General features: G+C 43.1%; 1 protein-coding gene across 2 annotated transcripts; it reads right to left on the bottom strand.

Moving 5' to 3' along the window:
* Positions 1-1,211: 1,211 nt before the first annotated feature.
* LOC111845660 (GTPase KRas) lies at positions 1,212-18,403 on the bottom strand. 2 transcript variants are annotated; one of them, XM_023815233.2, is made up of 6 exons: positions 18,137-18,403; positions 11,297-11,414; positions 9,137-9,315; positions 8,274-8,433; positions 5,857-5,979; positions 1,212-3,371 (listed from the first exon to the last, which is right to left on the bottom strand). In XM_023815233.2, the coding sequence occupies exons 2-5, from the start codon at positions 11,405-11,407 to the stop codon at positions 5,860-5,862; spliced, it is 570 nt and encodes a 189-aa protein (XP_023671001.1). In that variant the 5' UTR covers positions 11,408-11,414; positions 18,137-18,403; the 3' UTR covers positions 1,212-3,371; positions 5,857-5,859. The 2 variants fall into 2 exon arrangements, with proteins under 2 accessions (XP_023671001.1, XP_023671002.1); XM_023815234.2 differs by lacking the exon at positions 5,857-5,979 and having other exon boundaries at positions 18,137-18,402.
* Positions 18,404-20,145: the final 1,742 nt, after the last annotated feature.

Raw genomic sequence — 20,145 nt, 5'->3', positions numbered from 1 at the left:
GCCATGCAAGGCTGATCAACAAAGAGAGTCAGACGTGCGCAGAGTCGGGAAGGCCAAACCGGAGGGAACATGCTCATATCCAGGGGCTAGGAACCTTCCGGATTGCTCTGGCTCTCTCACGCGGAGCTTCGTTAATAACGGTTTAGGGTCGGGGGGTGGTGGCTTTGGCCTTTCTCCTGGGTCACTTTTTCATCCTTCACGGTGCCATGCTGAACGGGCGATGCGGGTCGTAACCCGTAATTAACGCGTCGGTGGGCATCGCTGGCCGTCTGCTTCTTCTCTGGAGGCTGTCTGGCAACAGCAGCCGGTCACTCTAATTGGGGCACCATCCAGCCACCCACACACAGGTGCCGTCCCCGGATGTGTGAGAACCCCCCCGCCCCCCCAGCTCACGTGGCCCCTCCCGCTCGCCGCTCCTTGAATCCCATTCGACAGCATCCGGCGGACGTGCCCCCGTCGTCGCCGCCGACGTTCGCCTCCTCCGCCGACCGTAAAACCCATATGCACTCGCCGCCCAATTAATTCGGGATTACGGAGGGGAAGCTCCTGCCGGCTGAATCAAACACACGGTGATGAGACGTTTGTCAGAGGAAGTCAGGAGAAGAAAAAAAATTTAGTCAGTATTTAAATCTACTGCAGGATCTGATCTGAACATGACAGTATATTTGAGCGTTTTCACTCTTTTCCTTTCATGTTCCCTTCATGTTTCAATTCGGCCATATTGTTTTTGCAGCATTTTGATTATATGGATAAGCCTGCTTAAATATCAGCCAAAGGTTTTTGTGCATAATCAAGGCTTGCTTCTGAAGTGCTTATCCCTCACCCTGCAGTGCGGTGACATGCGCTCATCTGGCTAAAGTGGTTAAATACTGACCCCTGGTGGAGAAAACCAGGGACAGCAGCTGAAGAATGGAGGAGTACGTTAACTTCTATATCGGTCCCACATACAGGTTGAAAGCACTCTTTTTCATGTTTCTCTTTCTCATAAAGACTGATGAAACTATTCATTGGAGCAGCAAGAAGTAAAAAGTCCAGAGAGAATTATTTAACATGAATTAGATTACCAGGAGCTACTTAAAAATAACAGCCAAATTTGACATGCGCTACAGGTACAATTCACCGGTTCTGCTGAAGACTCAAAGACCAGAAATATGTAGGAGTCGGGTTTTTATTTTTTATACTTTAAAAAAAAAAAGTCTGCAAACATCTGCTCCTTTTTTGTTGTTTATTATACATTAAATAGGAGTGGTGAAATTCATGACAAAAAAATAATGGCTAATTTGAGCTCACCGTAGCACATCCTCCCAGGCAACATCACAGAGAACTCGTTAAGCGGGAAACGCATTAAACGGAGGTCATTCATTGCACATTGCTGGGGACCCACCACCGTTCCCATTTCACAAAGGAAAGGATCAAAACAACATTTGTTCCAACAAAGGAGATTAACATGGCCCGATTTACAAAAATGTGAACCTTCTAGTATTAGAACAATGCAAATGTTAAAATACATTTCAGGTAGAAATTAAGAAATTCAACTGGGGTTGGCACTCAAAAGAATTTTCCCCCATCGAATATTGCGTGAATATTCATTTCTTAATACCAATTAAACTTAATTTCTATTGCGTAAATGGTAGAAAGATTAAAAGACATACGCACGCGCGCACACACAGCTAGAATAACATTACACATGTTCCTGAACATGGAAGAATACTTGTTCATTTTTTTCCATGATGCTTGCGGTCCCTCTCCTCTGCAGCTTTTTGAAACCTGTCATCCTCTATTCAGTTCAAAAGTCGAATCACTGATTTCTGGAGCATTATCCAACAGGCAACTCCAAAGACGGCCATGCAACCATGCCCCCTAGATTACCTTCCTACTTCAGAAAGGCTCTTCGTGTAAACCCAGCAGGGTACATCTTGGGTTTACCGCACGGATATTAAAGTGAGAAGTGTCGTTTGATGAACCTCCAGGACCTTTTCGAAATAACATCGCCGGCAAATGTGAGAGTAACGCATGACAAGATAAACTGAAGTGAAACAGGACTCAAGCAAAACTAAGAGGATCACAGACTCACATCAGCCAGACTGTCTGAGAGTGAGGCCTCGATTTCAGGGAGGAGCCAGCAGTATAAAGGAGAGGGAATTACTGGTTTAACAGGAGAACATAAATCAACACATTTTCTAAAAATCCTTCGGCAAGTCAGAAAAAAAAAAAAAAAACTCCTTTGATCAATATCACCATTTTCTGGGGAAACAACATCTAGATCTTGGATTAAAAGTTCTATCTCTACCCCTAAAATTAATAAGAACTTTTTTTTTTTCTCTCTTTCTTTTTTTCACAAAACCAATGTATAATCAAACAGGTTAAAAAAAATTGCTGCGGAGGCTTAAATCTATAGGCGCGCCTATACGAAAAAAACCATTTACAGTCAAACAAAAGGGTGGAGTTACAGTCATAGAGAAGGATGAGTGAATTCTTCCCAGAAGTGTTGGTCCATGCTCAGCACTGGGGCTTTAGTACTTCTGCAGAAGGCAGAGGAAGGCAATCTGTGCCAGAGTATTACGCTGCGCCTGGCAGCCGCTCTAAGACAAACGCTGTGAGGCGTTTAGCTACAGCTGTTTGAAAAGGACGCCTCTCCGCTGTATGAGGTGAAAAAGAGAGATACTATGCATTAGCCTCCCTCTGCCAGCCCCACACTTGATCCAGGAAGCATGAAAGACAGACTGAGTGCATGGTGGTTTATTATATGCATTGAGAAGCCCATGAAGGTTGCTGCTGATGCCCACACAGAGTTCCGGGTGGGGTAGGGGGCCAATTGAAGTACTTTCTGAACTGCCAGAGGCAGGCCGCCTTCAGACACTGTACTCTTGAAATCGACAGCTTGGACGATTTTGCAGGTGCAAGCGTTAGCTAAAGCCAAGGCAAGGCAGATGACCTCAGACACTTGTGTCACAAACCGCAAAGGCTGTCAAACCAACTGCTCAAAGAGGAAGCGATAAACATAAAAGCCGCTTGGCCAGAAGAGCCAGGTGAAGGACCAATACTCCGGGGCGTCAGGCACTCGACAGAAATCAAAGCTTATATGGACCCATTTTAATAAGCAACCTACAGAGACCCAATATGCTCAGTTTAGCCAACATTGCTGATGCAAAACAAAAAGGCTAATAATTTAGTGTAATGTACAAAAAGTGTGTTATTTTCAGTTAAGCACATAAGAACTCGATTTCCTCTCTTCAAAAGGGGGGGCCACCTATTCACATAATTATACACTTTGTCCTGGATTTCTTTTTCTTTTTCTTCCCCTCTTTGCTCATCTTCTCTTTGTGTTTTCGGATTTCTCGAACTAAAGTGTAGAAGGCATCGTCCACGCCCTGCAGAGACAGAGACAGAGACAGAGACAGAGACAGAGAGAGAGAGAGAGAGAGAGAGAGAGAGATGTTCATTTGCATACTGTAGATACAAAATCCACATTCTGCCTTTACAGCCCAAAATCGGAGGCATTTTCATATGGCAAAAAGCATGATCTGAAGTGTGAGAAAGGATAAACATTTACTTCACCCCGGCCCTGAGCCGAAAAGCACATAGCAGTTAATGGATCAAGTGGAGTTTAGGAGCCCACAACCCACACCAATAAGCTCGGGGCAGAGAAAACAGGGAAGAAGTCATTTTCTGCAGAAATCCTGGCCATCTTTGGCTCTTGAGCCCTCTAGTGGTTGTGGGCTGAAAAACCATTCAGACCAATGGTGTATGAACAAGGTTGTTGAGAAAGTCTGCCAAAGAGCTATGAGAACGCTAGATAAGGCTAGTGGGTTTTGTATAGTTTCAAAAATCATCAAAACATTAGCAAGGCGATTGCAAAAAGTAAACTTTATGTAGGAGTTCTCCGGCTGAACAAAGATTATAACCCAAACAAACAATCAAATAAACATAAGACTAAAGGAATTTTAATTTGTATCCCCTGACCGAGAGCCAATGGATCGTCAGTGACACTATAAGCGGGTGTGTGACACCACACACAGGACAAGCGTCAACCCTCAACATGAGATAATCTGTGGGCAGCTCTTGCAACACATTCAGGAATGGGAAGTGAGGGTTTTGGAAAACATGCCAAGTCAGCCTGAAATGAAATGAAAAGAGATGAACAAAAACATATTTTTCAGAAATGATCTTTGAAAAAGGAAGAGTGGAACGTTTGGGCAGCGGAAAACATCTCACCCGCTAAAAATAAAGTGTTATCCTTGAGGGCCCTTGGCACGAGGATTTATATTCATGGAGGACGCACGACGAGGAGCGGTTAATGTACACAAAAGTGTGTCCCCTGGGACTGGACATGAGACACTGCTCTGTACTTCAGGGAAAAAAGGGAGAAACAAAAAAAACTGGAAAATTCTGTCCTTGAAGCTACTGATGCCTTAATCAGCCTAGAGCCCCATGGAAGATGCTCAGGGGCCACTTTGTTCAACCTGACAGCTTCAATACAATGACTAATGGAAGAATGAAACTTTTGCCTACTAAAGTCTTTTTAAGTAGAAAGGTACAGTTTAATAAAAAATTGAGTTCATGGACCACCACGCTGCCGTCACACCGCAAGCAAAATGGATAATGAACAAATGAACAAATCCAGACTGATATTGACTGTACCCTCAATCATGGGTCTGTGATTGGACCATGAAGACAAAGTCCCACCTGCGCGTCATCCGGAACATAGACCACAATCCATCTTCTACAGACAGACCACTTGCTGCAGCCATGCTGGTCAGGCTCGTTTCGACTGCCGCCCAAGTCTGACGTCTTTTCTCGCAGCAAAACTAGTTTGCGGTTGATAGGAGGAGATCAGCATGACGTTGAGGTTCATGCAGCAAGCAGACAAACACGTGCCGATGTGTTATGCTCCTGTCAGCTTATATATCAGGTACTGCAAGCCGCTGAGGTTAAAATATCACAAGTCTAAGAAAAGTGTATTTCTGATTATTAAATGAGGGTGAATCCAATGCTCTCCAGAGAAAATTGCACACAAACTACAAATTAAGGGAGAAGCAATAATTTTAAGGTCCAGAAAACAGCGCTATAATTCATATATCCTGTCTAGGGGTGACAAACAAAAACCTAGCATATAGCTAATTCTGGTATAGGCTATTCATTACCACTACCAAATCATTGCGGTCCCTGTCAAACAAATATGAATATATTGCGGCATTTCGGAAATATAATTACAAAAAAGTAAATAGTTGTCAAAAGATGTGTAATACCACCACTGTGATTTACGGCTATGACTTATAAATGAGAGTTCTCAAAGGAGGCAAGCTCATTTTTGGACGACCGTTGTCCCGTGCAGGGTCAGAAAAAGGATTCGGAAATACGGAAGCTGCTGCTGAAGAAACACAAGGCACCAGGTTTTCCTTGTTCATGTCCGTTAAGCCGCAGAATCTCTCAGTGAAACCCCACTGAGTCAAATCGGCATTCAAAGAAACTTGAATGGGCCAAGCAAAGGACATCCAAACAAATGAAATCTCAAGTAAGATTATCCACTGCAGGGTTTGTGTTGGTTTGGGAGGGAAATTTTTAAGTAGGCTGTGATTTAGGCTGAATACTTTACAGTACAACTGTAGCACAAAGCTTATTTGAAAACCCACAAATTTACCAACCCAGAAATGACTAACAAAGCACCAGAAAGGAGGTGATGGAAATCAAACTTAAGAGAGCGTAATTAAAATAAAAATTCCGAGTCCAAACAAATTGACATCCCACTGAGAGAAAGACCCCCAAACCATTCACCGGTTCTCTCTGGCGCCCACTAGAGGAAGCCCCTGCACCCACAGCCCCAGCCCACGCTTGACGGCAGGGCGACGCACTTACCCTTCACATTACTACACATTTTTTAAGCTTCACACAGCCGGGCGTCTCTTCTTCCTTGCTGAGTTTTGTCAACCGGTACTGCCTGATCTCCCGTACCAGGGTATAAAAGGCATCCTCCACTCTCTGCAGTACAAAACACAACTCCCTCCCGGTTATGGAAGGTACTGTGGACAAGGAGGAGGCCCAGGGATTCAAATCTGCATGCTTGAGGTGTCAGAGTGGACAAATGATCCAATCCTCCGCATACCGAGTGCTTGCGGCCTTGATTACGGCACGAAAAGCACGAATCATTGAAAGGGTTGCATCACTGACCAATTTCCAAGGAGAGACAGGAATAGTCTTGCAAGTAATACAGTCAGGTCTGGGGAAATTTTTGTCCCGTCACTGAATTTTCCTCATGTCACGCAAGACAAATCAGCGCTGAAGAATTTAGTGAGAGGAAAAAAAGATTTCTGGGTCCTGAAGTGACTCCCTTCTGAGGTTAAGGAATCTAATTTATGGACTGGGAAACCAGGTCAGAAGTGAGACACAGAACCCAAGTGTCGCTGACAACCGTGAACAGCCAGAAATACCCAGGAATTTCAAAGTCATGATTACAGGAACACGAGACACCATGAACGTCACCAAGTGCTTCCATGTCCAGAGAAGGGGGGAAGGGGCAGAAAGAGACCCAACCAAAGCATAATTAGAAAAAAATAAATAACTAAAATCAACTTGTCCATTACACATAGGACATGAAAAGCAAGACGACAGAGCATTTTAAATGAGTAAACTTGAGAATGAAGGATTCGGTCAAGTCAGATCAGAAAATTGCATGAAAACATGCAACAAATCAAAAATATGGTAACAACCAAAAAACATGTATGAGAGTGGATAATCTGGTTTTCATGACAAGTTCTGAAGACAATTACAAATGTCAGATCAGCCAAACAACATTACACTGTAATCTATTAAATTTCCCCTACAGATTTGGTTTTCATTTAAGAAGAAAGACATTCATAAAGGCTAAAAACGTCAGTCGTCATTACATGTAAGGAGAGCACGCAGAGAGTAATCAATGGGCGAAGAGCAGTATCAACCCAACTTTCTTGTGTTCACTTCAGTCGTTTTGCATGATTAACAATGGCCAGGTATATACGATGTCCTAAAACCTCACACACATACAGGCTACTGGCACATTTCCACTGACATACAGGAACTAGGCCATACCTGACCCGTACCATGAAGAGACACTAGTTATAATGCTGTTCCAGCTCACTTCAATTTTAAACTGCAGAAGGGTCAGCTTGGTAAAGGCATTACCGGCTCTGGAAAGTGACAGTGACGCAAAACCGAAGAGCCGCTTATTAAAGGTTCACATGGTCTATATAATGATTTACAATGTGCTAATTTCCACTAGCAAGTCTGTGACAATTGGTGTCTCATGTTAGAATCCAACGCTAGCGGAATTAGCATTAACTTGCTTATATTTGCCTTACGAATCCATTCCATCCAGTTGTTGCACCGTACTTTTATGATGTTGGAAATTTCCATGTTGCGAGTAATCAGGAATGTATTAATACATCGAGATATGCGATACAACTAATAATGAATAATATATAGAATATGCCCTTTTTCTCCTACGGTTAATCCATGCATATCGACACAGATCACTAGTATCTCTGTGTATTTCGACCAATCAGAGAGTGGTGGCGCGACCAGCTGAGATTACTCACGCTTTGGCATTGTTAGTAAGCAGGGCCATGTAAGCATGGGTATGGCTCAGGTAAGGATAACAGAATTTAAAATGAAAAACTGTCTCTTTGTGGTATGGCTTGGGTACGGCTTGGTTCTTGGTGGCAGTGGTATAGGGCCAAAAGTAATTATACCATGATGCCATACCGTTTACAGGAGAAATAGGCTGGCCTAAAATCCCAAAGACCTTAACCGCAACCTAAACACCGAAACGAAACTAAACGTAACTTGCAGCCAAGGGATCTACAGGGACGAGGGTCTAAACAGCTGCCTTCTCCCAAACACTTTTCACCACCGAAAGAGTGCAGATAGAACAGATTCAGCTTTCTAGGCTTGATTGCTGCAACGCAAACATTTATCTTTAGCAAGGCATTTATCCCACCACCTTCCCTAACGTGCCCTGTGCAGCAATGGCCCAATGGAAACCTCCAGAAATCATTCATCTTAAAGGAATACCTGGCAGAAAAATACAGAATTCAATTCTTTCTGGAATAATCTATGCGCAATTTTTGGCTGGAGCTCCCCTTAGTCAACCGGCCGTGGAGAAGCTGAATCATTAATGGAAATTTAAGCTCAGCGAGTAGCTTCCTAGACTGTGGTATTTCACTGGTGCCTCAAGGCTCTATCTTGCAGGAGATTCTAGGGCTTGTGAACCCACAGCTCTTCATCGCCCCTCCCTTCACCTGTCTCGTCTTCGCTGAAGTCTCTATGAAGGGGATGCCGTAGCTTCTCGCCAGGTCCTGCGCTTGCTTGGTGTCCACCGTCCGGGATGGTAGATCACACTTGTTCCCCACCAGCACCATTGGGACATCTTCAGAATCCTTCACTCGCTTAATCTGTTCCCTGCAGGAGGGACAAGGCAAGGTCAAGACACCTTGGGGTAGCAGCAATGATCGATAGCCATAAACAAGCAGACTAGCAGGCAAGGTGGAAGGTCAGAAGTCAATCTAGGCCCAAATCTGAAAAAGAGGAGGAAAACTGTGGAAAAGGGTTAAAGAAACTAGTCAAATGTTACTAAAAGAATATCTAGAATGTTGAAACTGGACACTTTACAGAAATTCCACTTTTTCCTCACCAATTAAGGTGAGAGTATCCCAGCAGTAATGGGGACATTGACTTACATGTATTAATTTAGCAGATGATTTTGGCTAAAGCGACATCCTAGTGAGGTAACCTTGGGGCCAGAGAAGAAAGACCACCAGCATCCCTGGATCTATTGGGGTTACGGATCATCCTGAGGGGCTCAGCTGTGATACCGTTATGCTGCTGGCAATGGGATTTAAACCCACAACCTCCTGGACACAGGCACAGGTCCATAACTTGCTCAGCTACACAACCTTTCAATACACAACCACATTCCAGGATAATAAAAGGCAAGCTGCTTCAGCTTGTGCGCCTGTGATGGTTGGGTGACTTGGAAGGTCGATCGTTTTGTGGCACCGTATTGAATATGTGCACATTTGAAGGCTAAAGTTAACTTCTTAATAAACTGGAAGTATACTCAGGCCTGGGGAGTAAGGCATGTCAGCAGGAGTATGGTACTTACCTATAATTGTGTATATCTTCAAAGGACTTAGTATTGTTAATGGCGAACACACAGAGGAATCCCTCCCCTGTCCTCATGTACTGGTCTCTCATTGCACTGTACTCCTCTTGACCCGCCGTGTCGAGGATGTCCAACAGACATGTCTCCCCATCGATAACTACTTGCTTTCGGTATGAGTCCTATGGAGGGGGTGGGATGAGAGCAGCACCATGACGCAGTGTCTACGCGATGAGCCAGTGGAAGAACCCGCCTGGCAGCCTACAGCCCACACCTCAAAAACACAACTGCGGAGAGTCCGACTCCTCCAACCTCAAATCCAATGGGAAGAGTTGGAACACTGCAGTCTTAGGGCACTGTTACACTGCACCAAGTACCAAACTTATGGTACCAAAAAAATTAATAAATAAATTTGGTACTGCCCTTTGCCCATTGATTTCCGGTCCAGTACTAGTGCCGAAGTACCAAACTAGCCATGGTACTCATTTGGTACTTTGGGGGCCTTGCACAGATGTTTTTTGTCAGTTGGTTATGTAAATAACCTGCCTGGAAAACACAAAAAGCAATAATGGATGCATGGGTAACCTAAGCTTTAACTGCGATCTGTCATAAGAACAGATTCATCAAGATGTGGATGGCTTAAGTATCTGCTATAATATAGCAAACTGCATGGAAGAAATTGGAGACGTGTAATGCAGAAAAGTGCCACTTGAAAATTCAAAAATCTCAAGCAGGATTATAGAAAAATAAAATACCACAACTAAAGTGGTGACAGGCACTGATGTCATTCTGTGCTAGGCATTGATTACGTCATTTCGAGGCAGTACCACTTTTTCACGCCAGTAGAAAACAAAGTACCGTTGATTTTGGTACTGTTTTGAAGTATAACAAGTTCGGTACCAGGTGAAGTGGAAAAGCGCCCTGACAATGGGACTCCTGAACTGTGAGGAAAGGATCTGTAGGTTAAGAAATGGGCAGCAGACTCACTCCATTTCATTGGTCAAGCTTCTACCTTACTACACATCACTTTTTTCAACTGGGGCTTCATAAGATGCCTCCAAATGTTCTCCATTTGCAAAGAGATGGCCACTGACCCGTCTCAAAGCAAACTCTTGTGATCATCAGTTCCAGGCCCAAACTGCTTTCACACCACAGGTACTTTTTTCTTGAACCAGAACCTTTTGTCATGTTTACACCGCAGGAACTCGACCCGAACTCCTCAGTGGCAGTTCAGGAATCATTTTTTAGTTCCTACTCCGCACTCAGTACTTTTCATCCTTAACACAAACTACTGGGGAGGGGCTTACAGTGATAACTTTGCTGATTGGCTGACCACAAACACCAGCATTAACTTGTAAGTTCCGTGGAAGTTCAGGAAAGAGGGAGTAGTAGTGGAGCAAAAACTGAGCAGACAATTATTTTTGTACCTCGATTACATTTATAAAATATAAATAAATTCGATTGCGATTAATCCCCCCAATAACTAACAAAATGACTTGTCTATCCTCCATTATATTGGGCTGGCAGTGTAGTTTTGTGTGGTATTATGTGCAAAGCTTAACCTACAAAGTTTTTGCTTGTTTAGCATAAAAGGTCCCAGTTCCTGTTCTGCGATGTGAAAGCAACACATGAAAGTGGCCAGGAGCTACAAAAGTCCCCGGTACAGACAGGACAGAAACTTGTAAATGTGGTTCCAGAACTTCAATGCAAAGGTACCTTATATTTAGAAATCAATATTCGCTGATAACAAGGCTCCAAAACTGAGTGAGAGAACCTTGATTCATTTCCACAGAGAGAGACTAATAACTGCTCAAAAGGTTCTACCAGCTGAGGCTGAAGACATAACTGTGGCAATAACATTTCTGACAGAACCCAGGACTAGCAGCGGCACTCTGGGCATGTGACAGGAATGTGCATTTACAAACGCTCCCACGTTTCGTCAACCAGAAAAACCTGCTGTGGACACCAGATTCCTTAAGGACATTCATATGCAAACAGCAGAGATGTGAACGTTTCATTTCTCATCCCGCCGACGAGAAGAAAAGGGCTATTCTCTTAGATTTAATCGGAGAGCCTCTGCATATTTCAGTTCTGCCCTGGGACTGCCGTCGCAGAGCCCCCCCCGGCCCGGCAAGGAGGGAGGGCAACCCCACAGTCTCATACCTCAATGGTGGGGTCATACTCGTCCACAAAGTGGTTCTGGATGAGTTGGATGGTCAAGGCGCTCTTCCCCACGCCTCCAGCTCCCACCACAACTAGCTTGTATTCAGTCATGGTGCACCTGAGGGGAGGGAAGACCGGGTGACAGAGTCAGGATCGTGGGTGACGTCAGGCTTACCGAACCATCAACGAGGCCATCGCAAGGCAGAACCATCACCACAGCCAACCCAGCACAAGAGGGACCAGGGGATTTGGGGGCATAGCCAACATACATAAGGACCTCCAAGTTCCCTCCTCCTCTCATTACCAAGGAAGCCGTTTAAACAGGCAAATTAAATGAGATCCTTACTGAGCACACAGGTGACTCTCACAGTCAGGCCTGTCCTAACCTGCTCTCCTCGTCCTGAATATCCTCCACCTGGTTACACGCCCCGACAGGGACATGCAGAATGTGTGCCGGGGCAGGCCCTCCCACGAGCGTTTGCATGTCCGCGTGCAAATTTCCAACCCGCCCCGCACTGTTCCCCGGGTGACGGCTCCTAGGCCGCCGTTCACGGCATCTCGTCACCCTCAATTGCATCTTAATGACAAAGTAACAGCATGGTAACGGCAGCGTCACCTTAAAGTCCCCCATAACTTAACGGCATGTATACAAACGCACACTCACACGCTCACTGACTCACACCTTCACACCAGCTGACAAAAATAAACGTTACAACTGATAAAGAGATTGAGAAAAAAAAAAAATGTATATATACATATCATAAAAGGGGATTCTAGGACATACAACGGACCCTTTTATAAACATATTTCACCACCACCCCCCAAAAGAGACTGAAGGGAAGGGAGGCTGTCCAGTGTATATGAGATGAGGCAATTTGACAAACAAACAGAGACATGCTATACACTGCTTTGCCACACAGTGAACGACCTAGGCACCCTCAGCCAAGAAAGGACACTTTAATCTACCCAGCAGGGAACAGACAAGTTAGCCAATTAGCGGGATAGTGCTTGCATGTTGCGGCGTAGACAGTTGGGTGCGAGGACATGGGATTGGTGGGGGGGTGGGGTGTCACAGCATCCGAGGAGGCTTTTCACACCAGCTCTTTGGGTCCCCGTGCACAATCACAGCATGTTACCCTTCAGCGTCCTCCAAAGGGGAACCGCAAGTAAAAAGCCATTTGTCTCCAAAGAGTAGGGTCACACTCTGTTGTGGGTGAAGAGAGCCTAGAGAAGCCAAACCACCAGCCACCACCGGGGCTGGACTCACGGAGGACACAGCCCTGCAGAACATCCTGCGAAAACCCAGCGTGGCCACATGGCTACCCGAATCTCAAGGCGGCAAAAGCTAGGTGCTCCACTTCCACGCAAAATGCATGACAAATAAGGCTGGGATGGATCAGTCGAGATTTGTACCCGGTAAATTATGCACATACATGAAAAGCTGGCTTCCTCATTATCCAGAGGCATGTTTGTGTTTTATGAAAAACACACACAAAAAAAAGAAAACAAGCCAGCTGTCTTGATGGAGGACACAAGGAGGGCATCTCTTGCAGATGTTTATCCATCAGGATAGTTTGGCTAAACTCACTGATGATGTTTGGCCTTCCACACGAGAGGCAGATCCCTTGACAGCCTGATGGGACAGGGGTGCTTTTCCACCCCACCAAGTACTGTATTTTTGCTACTTTCACTTTTACACTGACTCCAGGTCGAGTACCAGTGCCAAAAGTGCCAAACCAACTAGGGTACTTTTGGTACTTCAGTACTTCGAAGTGGGACTTGAAATGCTTTCTTTGTCGATTGGTTATGCAAATAGCCTGCCTCTGAAACACAATACAAACACCACCTTATAAACAGCTGCAAACTCAGAAAACAATGATGAAGTAAAAAGAAAAATTTTGCAATCTGATCGGAAGAACAGATACAATGACATCAGGATGGTGTGACAAATATTTTAAAAGTATTTTGTTTAATATATCAGCTGTCTTTACTTTTCTGTCCATATGCGTGCTGTCCAAGCGATGTGATTTTGTTGTAATAAATATTGGAGTATTTATAAAACAAGAAAGGAGTTCATAGATTTCTCACAAACCCCTCTTCCGAGTGAGATAAACGGCAAGGATGAACATTCCTGAGAACGCAGGCAGCGCTCATGAAAAAGCAGTGGAGGTAAACTTCAAACTGATTTTAAACAAATATTAGACCATCTATAAAAAGGAATAACAACTAAAATTGCAGAGATAGCTGTAAGATACTACAGTGATTTTTCAATTTCCGTACAAAATACCCTGCTTTGTGTTGTGATGTCATTCAGCACCAGTACCAGTTTTTACGCCAATGGAAAACCAACACCTTTAAGCACCGTACTTCCGGTGCTTTCTCGAAGTACCAAAAGCATGATACCTGGTGTGGTGGGAAAGAGTCCAGAGTGAGAAGCAGCTCTTTGACTTGGTGCCCAAGGATTATTTAATTCTTCCATCCATTCTGGTGTGGGAAGGGTTTTAAAAAGCAATTCCACAATGCTGAGCAGTTAGAAAGGAGGGGTACTGCCTGGGCTGGACTTTGCTGCTTCTCCCTACTGGGCATCCAGGGGCAGGTAGGCATTTTGCATCCACACTGTGAAAAGTACCCTGGCCTATTCACACAGCCTGTGCCTCTGCACGCAAACTAGATTCCCCAAAAAGGTCACCTCACAGGGATCTGATTGGGCACCTCGAGCATCACCAGCCAGATAAGCTCTTTACTCATCAGCTGCATTTCCACAGAACTGAACAAATTTCCCAGCCTCAATGTCAGCACCGCAGCCCGGACCGTGAGCAGAGGCACGTCAGAGACGAGTCACCCAATGGGGCAGGGCCAACCCACCAGGCCTGGTGGCGGGCGGCACAAAAGGCCATAGGGGATATATAGGAAAGGCGGGGCAGTGTGACACAGAAACTGGTATATTTCATAAGAAGGGGAGGACTAGCCTGCACTAGCCTCGCAAGCATGTCCTAAAAGCCAGGGCAAAATTCCAGAATCAACTCAGCTGCAGAGTTGACGTAAGAACAAACTCTAAACGGGTGTAAAATCGTAAACCTTAAACTACCCATATAAAGCCTACCATCTTGGCTCATATCCAATAAGTGTTTTTTTTCTTGCATTTTTGCCTTGTCAGTTGGCTTCTTTTTTAACTATGAAAAGGTTTCTCATATCTGATGGACAAAAACAACAAAAATGGGATCCATGTTGATGTTGGTAAAGGGCGCATGTAATGATTTACATGGAAATGCTCGCATTTAGGTGCAAGCACAGCATGACCTCAAACCTGTGACCCGTAAACTACCATCAAGTGCCTGCAAACACAGACTGGGTCTGGCGGCTGGCAATTTAACCACCTCTCAGTGTGACAATTCAGCAAGTTACCTGGAAATAATGCCTCACTTAAATACCTGCAGGAAACCACTACTAGTTAGTAAAGTAACATTTTAACACATTTGTAGCAGCTTATATGTAATTACAGATAGAAGTCACCATTATGATTTCATTTTTCTTTGTAAAGTACCATAAGAACATAAGAAATTTACAAACGAGAGGAGGCCATTTGGCCCATCAAGCTCGTTTGGGGAGAACTTAACTAATAGCTCAGAGGTGTTAAAATCTTATCTAGCTCTGATTTAAACGGACCCAGGGTTTTAGCTTGTGCTACACTAGCAGGAAGACTATTCCATACTCTGACTACACGCTGTGTAAAGAAGTGTTTTCTCAAATTCATTTTAAAATATTGTCCTGCTAATTTCCACCTATGGCCACCTTATGGATGTATATAGATTCTTAAGAGTGATGCAATTTCAAATTATAACAAAAAATTATATCAAATATTTAGAAAGTGATAACCAGATCAATTTTCAGTGGAACCAGAATCAATTAAAAATTAAAACAGGATGGAAATTAGGGATGCACGATGTTGGAAAAATGTAAAATATCATAATGATACATTTTTTGCAATAAACACTGAAAATTACAAAGCAAATAAGGAGTGAAAAATTTTACCAAAATAAACTACAGCCAAGTAGTAATAGTCTGTTAAATAAGTTGATGGTGTTGCACAAGTTCTGCAAACAGACACAAAGCAGTGGCAACAAATCACTTGCTTTTGCTCAATATTGTCTCTGTAGAACAAAAAATATTTCCATACAGGCGAAGGCCTTAGTGATCACTTCTTGTTCACATTTATCTGCCTCACACTACACTGTCTGTAAGTGAGCAAGGACAAGAATGATTATGATTGGCCCAGAGTGTGCATTGCAGAGCTCATGCAAAACTAGCAGTAGTAAACCTTGGTTTTATTTTTTTTTTTTAAGATATACCAGGTAATCTTGAAAAGGAACAATCATTAAAATTACAAAGCTTGCTAAGTTTCGTTCCCTATAACTTAGTAAAGATGGTTTAGCAAAACCTACTGATGATCTCTGTCCGAATCTTATCGTGGGGGACCAACCCTAACCCCACAAAGCGGGAAATTGTATTGCCAAGGTTTCACAACACCATATAGCACAATGTAATGTCTGGAGGGTATGAAAAAAAATTAGATCGCGCCAAAGCCTAATCTCAACCTGTCGTGCTCCTTGCAATGTGACAATTGCATGTGCATAACATGCGTTGTTGATATTGACATCGCCCAATGCACAGACCTAATGGAAACACGGCAAAAAAAAAAAAACATTAATTAAGTGCAGAACATCATTAAAGAAAAAGAAAATAAGAGTTAGGGAAGTCTACAGGAAAAAAACCCATAATACCAAGCAAAACAAATGCAATATTTTGGAAATATCATCATTTACCAGCAAGAGGGTAATGGAGGTATCTGGCCGATGAGGTCAAAACAATCATCCTTCTTGCATCTCTGCAGCAAAACCCACACAGAAGCACCCAAGCTGTCGAATGCGTATTTATCTAAGCGTAATGAGGTCAAAACTGGTTTCAGACATCAAGAGGAGGGGTGGGCATACTCTCAGGGATAGACCTTCCACTTTTCAGCCCAGTTCGGTCTGAGTGCTCATAACAGGGTGAAACATGGTATTGTTAAGGCCTAGCTAGGTAAAATTCCCAAGGCAAGTGCAAATGGGCATACACCTGTGTTTAAGTAAATGAATCTAGTTTAGTTAACGTGGTAGCAATTTTAACTTCCTCAAAAGCTTCCAATTTACAGGAACCTGAACCTTAACACTAACAACCCAAATTTACTGCCACATTCGAGTGTGTAAAAACCTGCACCCAGGGCAGAGACACTGACTAAGACTGGCACAAACGTGTGTAAGGCTGCCACCAGTGCTGACTAACTTCAGACCTATAGGTTTTGACTGCTGCTAATCAGTTCCAGCATAGCGCTGTCAACCTATTTCACATTACAAATAGCTTTTTACCAGGAAAATGCCAAATGGAGAACGTCATAAAGACCTTTTGGGGATAAAACAATAGCAGGACAGACGCGGATTCCCCCCGGTGACAGAAACACAGCTGCAAAAACACTCTCCCACAGACGCACAGGGACAAACTTTCTTTGGTGCGGCAGCAGCAACAAGAAAGAGACACGGCTGCTGGAAAGAGACAGTCAGTACTTGTGCAAGCCAGCATCTTATGCAAAAGGCAGAAAAAAATCTTTCAAAAAAAAAAAAAAAGGAGGCAGACTTCTTATCTGTGGGGAAAAGGAGGGTCAGAAAAAAATGTAATTAAAACATACCTGTACAAAAACATCTAACTTCATGTGATAGTGGTAATATCTCAACTGTTTTCCAAAAAAACACCATACAAATAAATTTGCATATCATGTAACAAAAAAAATACAATTAACCCAATGGTATCCCATTTTTTAAAAAAACCTTGTTTTGCAAAATGATATATTTTATGCTTTTTAAAATGCTATTTCAATATCAAAAGAGTGGGATTCTCTAATATTATGGTTTATACTGTCAATCAGTTGGCAGAACAGCTGTGTTTATTACGAAATGACACTGGTGTCTTACAACAGAACGTGTTAAATTAAATCTTAACGCACACCATTTGGGGCAGGACATAATGGCAAAGCGCTTCCCATCACCTAGATCTGAAGAACTCTAAGGCTTAAAATGTATGACATTTGTATGGCACAGGGCTTTCCCCAAAATGCAAACAAAGTGCAATGAGATTAAGATTTAAAAGGCTGCTGATGCCTCTTATGCGAGGCAAAGCATAAGGTAACAATGCGCAAATACAGCCGTGCAAAAACGACTGTTCATTCAAACGTTTCTAAGCAAAGAGGAGAAATTTAAAAAAAAATACATATAAAACTGAGCCATAGCCGATTTTCTGTAAATATACCGAGAAATCACATCAAAATGTAAATGCACATGAATTATTTCCACTGTCATATAGGCTGTATGGCCTTTGATCGGCGTCAATGAATAAAGACAGGACAAGGTCCACATGGGTCGCTCTTACAGTCGCTAACTAGCAGCGCACTGTGAAATTACTTTGCTGCCGTATCCAGCATGTCTGGTATGCGCCTCGATGCCTTAAAATATGCCTGTCTTAAATATGCATTAATATGTGCTGCATAATGCAATCGCGATTACCGGGCGGTTTAAACATTTGAGTTGTATTTTGTAGAGGAAGCATCGGGAGCCGCCGCGTACAGCCGGGCCACTGGCGAATGAGAAAGCCCATGGGCGTAGTTTGCATTCCGCAAAATGTAAAAAATAAAAATAATAAATAAAACACGACATCATATTATTAAAAAATATTTCACATTAACGGAAGAAACAATATCGGCGCGCGATGCATTAATCGTAATTACCAAAAAGGCATAAACCCCCTTTTTACCTTGAGGAGTTCCGCGTCCCAAGTCTGAAAACACGTATTAACAGTTAGTCTTCTCCTTGGAGGGACGATCCGGTCATCGTGTGTACAATTTAGGATCTGCTACATGGGTGAAAAATAGAAAAGATAATCAAGAAGAAACGATTTCAGGTGGAAAAGCAGACGAGATCGCACGGATGAGACGCGGAGAAGCCGAAAGGAGAGCTCCCCAATCGGCCTCCTCTCAGCACTGCTCGGTCTGGCCCGAACACAAAACTGGGCGGAAACTGCATATCGGGAAGCTCGTTTCAAAAGACCACTCACCCAGAAAGCGAAGTGAGCAAAGCCAATCTGCTCGCTATTTTCTCGTCTTGGCTATTTCACGCTTCGTTTTCAGTAATTTATTTCATCCTCATTTTATAATGTTGCTTAATTTTTTTCCCCCTTATATCTTGCACGGAAGGAGCACGGTATCGGTGCAGTCCGCAGCAAAGGACCCGGCACACATATTACTTTTATAACTGGGATTGACAGAGGGCGTACCGATTTACACCTCGGTCCTCATTAAAAACTAATAATTTATTTCTCATAAAAGAATCGCATTACAAAAGACAGTTATAAAATTTGTGTGATAAGTACAAGGCTGAAATGACAATACTTGTTTTTATATAATTATAAATTATAATATACATAAGCTGACAGCCTTGTTGCAGTTATTGCTATTTATTTACAATTATGTCCTCGATAAGTGAGGGAGGGAGCCACAAAAAAAATTAACGGGCCTAGACTTTGTGCATTAAATATACTATTCGTGTTTCAGGACGTTCCAGGAGCAGTTAAGCAGGGGGACTACTACAGGGTTTAAATAGGCTCTATAAATATACCCCGGGTGCGCTGGAGCTTACGTCATTGCAATGCGGGTCTCCGATTTGCTAATCTACTGTCTGTCATTTCCGAGCTCGGTGAGTGGTGCGCTCACGGCTATTGGAGGTATATTGGAGGCTCACGGTATTGGAGGCCGGAAGCCCGCTAGAGTCGCCGAAGGTGACGTCAAGGAAATTGGGATCGATGATTTGCTGATGCCCCTGTCAGTCACTGAAAGAGCTACATGGAAGCTACCTTGTCGGATAAATATAATTGGAGGATAGATGAATAGCTGCAACACCTGTGGGGCTTACGTAACGCGGGTAAAGGTCTGCGAGAGACGCGGCCTCGCGGAGTAGCCGAGTTTGCAGATTAGCTGGTAATGATATCTATACTCTGTTTCTATGAGAATGAAAGTTAAATAAAGAACCCCTAAATTATCTCTTTGGTACCTTCGATTGCTACATTGTATAATACATTTGGTGCATCTAGCAGTCTGGCGAATTCACATCTGAAGTGCGGTAGGTTTGGTTTCAGTATTAGATGAGACCCTTATTCATAGTTGCAAAATTTTACATTGACAAATGCCGCTTCTTGAAAACTACTCCGTTTTTTGTTGGCTTTAAAAATGAAGTTCTCCTGTGGACGGCATCATTAGACTAATGTAACTTAATTGTAACTCACACCTTGCTTTTCGATTGATGTAACGAGATTGTACAGTATGTGCGTACTTTTTGTTTTTTGTCTTTTGTTTTTTTATCCTTATATGATAGGTCACTTTACAGTACTTGTATGCTGCCTTATAGTATTCCTGACCTATACTATTCTTTTAATGCTCTTTTTTTTGACAACTGCCTTGTTCTTAACCATTTAGTCTTGTATATTGCTTTTTGTTATATTGTAAATGCACTATATTGTTATCTTGTTTGAGAAATTTAATAAATAAATAAATAAATAAAGTATTAGATGAGACCAACTCAGCCTCAAACTCCCGCCCCCTAAACACACATGGTACTCCCACAATACTGGTAGGGACATATATATCCCTACCATCCATACCTATATCTACACCCTTGGGTCAAAAGGTATCCACAAATTTCTGCAGAATTTATTATGTTTATTTAAAAGCAGATTTACTTGATTATTTCTACATTGTCATTGACACATGT

This window comes from Paramormyrops kingsleyae, chromosome 3, assembly GCF_048594095.1.
Source record: "Paramormyrops kingsleyae isolate MSU_618 chromosome 3, PKINGS_0.4, whole genome shotgun sequence".
Taxonomy (NCBI): domain Eukaryota; kingdom Metazoa; phylum Chordata; class Actinopteri; order Osteoglossiformes; family Mormyridae; genus Paramormyrops; species Paramormyrops kingsleyae.
The sequence above is the reverse complement of the archived record's forward strand: the minus strand, read 5'-3'. Positions and strand labels throughout refer to the sequence as shown.

Bases quoted from the DNA above. Each gene is read 5' to 3' on its own strand.
- LOC111845660 (XM_023815233.2), bottom strand. From the start codon at position 11,407: ATGACTGAATACAAGCTAGTTGTGGTGGGAGCTGGAGGCGTGGGGAAG. The intron at 9,316-11,296 runs GTATGAGACTGT...CCCCCTCCATAG, and splicing joins AGTATGACCCCACCATTGAG to GACTCATACCGAAAGCAAGT. The intron at 8,434-9,136 runs GTAAGTACCATA...TCCCTCCTGCAG, and splicing joins GAAGATATACACAATTATAG to GGAACAGATTAAGCGAGTGA.